Source organism: Ursus maritimus, unplaced genomic scaffold, assembly GCF_017311325.1.
Source record: "Ursus maritimus isolate PB19 unplaced genomic scaffold, ASM1731132v1 scaffold_13, whole genome shotgun sequence".
Taxonomy (NCBI): Eukaryota; Metazoa; Chordata; class Mammalia; order Carnivora; family Ursidae; genus Ursus; species Ursus maritimus.
In genome coordinates, this window is record NW_024423675.1 from 67,106,811 (window position 1) to 67,109,654 (window position 2,844).

General features: G+C 73.2%; 1 protein-coding gene across 1 annotated transcript in view; it reads right to left on the bottom strand.

Annotated features, from left to right (window-relative positions):
• PDE10A (phosphodiesterase 10A) overlaps window positions 1-2,304 on the bottom strand; it is a 292,346-nt gene extending 290,042 nt beyond the window's left edge. Inside the window, exon 1 of the mRNA XM_008688476.2 lies at window positions 1,437-2,304. Coding sequence (XP_008686698.2) covers window positions 1,437-2,304 — 868 coding nt within the window. The remainder of the gene's footprint in view (window positions 1-1,436) is intronic.
• Between the last annotated feature and the right edge of the window lie 540 nt (window positions 2,305-2,844).

Below are 2,844 nucleotides of genomic sequence, written 5' to 3' on the forward strand. Positions count from 1 at the left end.
CCGGGGACCATGCCTGGCGGTCCTATCAGATCCCCCGGCAAGTAGGGGCAGAAACAGCCGCGGGAAGCCGGGGTGCGTGCGGTGCGAGAGGCCTCTGGGCCACCCGGCCCCCGTGTATCCCCGCGCCCGGGAGGCGGGATCGCTGGGGGTTGTAGGGCCCGCACAGGACGCGCTCGCAGGCCCAGGGGCTGCAACCCAGCGGCGCTCAGGCGGGCAGCGTGCCCAGACAAGTACTAGCATCGAGGTAGGGCTGGACCCCAAGTGCCCAGAGGCAAAGACTGGCCAGGGCTTGGGAGCGAGCGGCAGATGGGAGCAGGAAGCCAAAACGCGACCCTGGAGAGTCAGCCGAGAGAAGGCGCCGCGGAAACGCGGTTCCCTAGCGAGCAGCAGACAAAGGCTCGGGTGCGCACGCGGTGGACGGTGGCGCCCGGGCTCCGCGCTTAGGGCCGGGAAGAACCGTGCCCAACCCGGCTGGCGCCGGAGTCGCCCGGTGCCCGGAGGATGCGACCTTCGCCACTCCCCACCCCTAGGTCTCCGTCCTCACCTTGCTCGCCCTCCATCCACAACAACGGCGATCCCCTCTTCTGCGCATCGGGCGCCTCTTCCCTTAACATCTCCCGCCTCCTGCCTTCTAGCAAACCTCTGCCTTGACTATTCTGCTCAGCCTTGCCCCCCTCCCCCGCGACACGCCTTCTAACACCCCTGCTCCAGCGCGCTCTGAGCCCCGCACCCGGGACTGGGGAGGCGGGGCGGCCTTAGTCGGCCCGGGGGCCCGAACCCGCGGCGCCTTCCTCCTCCACCCTAACGCCCCATTGTCCTTCCCTTTACCAGCCCAAGCACCAGCTAAACCCCGAGATCTAGAGAAAGTGGACTCTTCGTGGAGGTGCACCCGTTTCACTCCGCTAGTCCACGCTCTGGAACAGGGTCACTACAGGGGGGAAGCAGCCCGGGCACCGACACCGAACCCGGGAGACCGCGAGTGCCTGCACCTTTGGGAGCGCGGAGCTCCGGTGTCCTGGTCTGCCTCACCCGGCCAGGGGACCAACGGGCGGGACCCCCAAGTGGAAGGAAGTGCATTTCTTCCAGCCTCACTGGTCCCAGGCTAAGGGGAGAGGAGCCTGGCGTGAGGGGGTCACAGAGTAGAGACTGCAAACACGAACCGGGCAAGTGTGGCCACGAACAGCACCAGGGAATCCGAGGCGGGCAGCGGGTCCGGTTCTCACCTCGCGGCGCCCGCCACCCTCCCGGGTCACCCTTCCCCCGGACGCACGCGGAGCCTGGGAAACCCCGGTGTCCCGGCGCTGACGGACGCTCCCGCGCGCCACCAATATGCCTCGAGCCTCCCGTTCTTCAGGGAAGCCCACTGGGCGCCAAAAGCCCCGGCACAAGCACCCTGCGCGCCCCCGACCGCGGGGAATGAGGAGCTCGGCACTTACTGGGGCTTAGGAAACACTCCGTCAACCTTCGGAAGCAGCTCGCATTATTAGAAGGTCCATCTTCCATGTCGGAGCCGAAGAGCAGGGGGGACGCGGCGGCGAGGGCGAAGCCGGCGCCTCTGGGCCGCCGCGGAGTTCGGCCGCCGCCGCCTGGGCTGGGGCCGGGGCAGCCCCCGCCGGCACCCGGGAAGCCGGGGGAGCCCGCGCGGCGGGCGGCCGGGCCGAGCGGGAGCCGGAGCCCGGCGCGGGCTGGGAGCAGCAAACCCTGGAGCGCAGAGCAGAAGAAGAGCCGCCGCCGCCCGCCGCCGCTGCCACCGCCGCCGCGGGGACTACTGCTGGGAGGGACGCTCAAGGGAGCTGCCTCTTGTCCTCCTCCGCCGCCGCCGCCAGCATCGCCGCCGCCTCCTCGAGGCGCCGCCGCCGCCGCTGCGCCCTCCCTTCCTGGGAGACGCACGGGGAGGTGAAAGGCAGATGAGGAGGGGAGAAGAGAAGGAGGGGGCGGGGGGGGCGGCGGCCAGAAGTAAAAGGAAGATGGAGAGGAGGAGGGGACAGAGGAGGAGAGGGCGAGCGCGAAGGGAGCGCGGACCGAACCCCAGCCGCCGCTGCCGCGCGCACACTGGGCGCCCGGGTCCCCCGCGGGGCTGGCGCGGCCTGCGGGGGAGGGGGGCGGGCTCGGGGGCGCGGCGCGCTCGGCCCGGCCGCGGCCAGGCCGCTCGGGGGCCGGACCCGGGCCCACCGCGCTCCCCCCGCCGGCAGCGCCGCCCCAGGGCTCCGGGCGGAGTTTGCCGGGACCGGATCCGAGCTCGTCCCCGGCCGCTGGCAGGGGGGCCTGGGGGCGGGGAGCGAGCGGCTCTACGGGGCTGGCCATGGCCCTCCTCCCTGGGCCGCGGTGGGGCAGGCCGCCGGCGGGAGGGGCGCGCCGCGGGCCCGGACTCGGCGGGCTCCGCCCCCGCAGGACCTGCCTTCCCCGGCCGTTCGGCCCGAGCGCGGGGCTGGTTCTCCTCTCCGGTCTTCCGCGCCCTTCCCGGCCCAGTCTTCACATCGCGTCCCGCTCTGGGTGCGGGAGGACGTGGGGCCGGGCGCGAGTCCCCGGCGGCGGCGCCTGGCTGCCGGCTGGCGCGCACAATCGGCGTGCTCCCGGCCGGGGCGAGGGGCTGCGGAGACGCTGCCTGCAAGCGTGGCGTGGTTTGTGCGCGCTCCGGTGGCTGAGCCTCGGCGACTGCTTGAAAGCAGCGGAGAAAAGCGCCGCAGTGCCTCTGCCCGTGGAGGAGGTGGCGGCGGCGGCTGCAGAAGACGCCCACTGGCGGAGCGGGCGCTCCCCACGCTGCCGCCGCCCTCGCCCACGTAGCGCGCCCCGCCGCCACTGGGCCCGGGGGCGCCAGGGCCCCGCACCCCCCGCGGCCCTGTG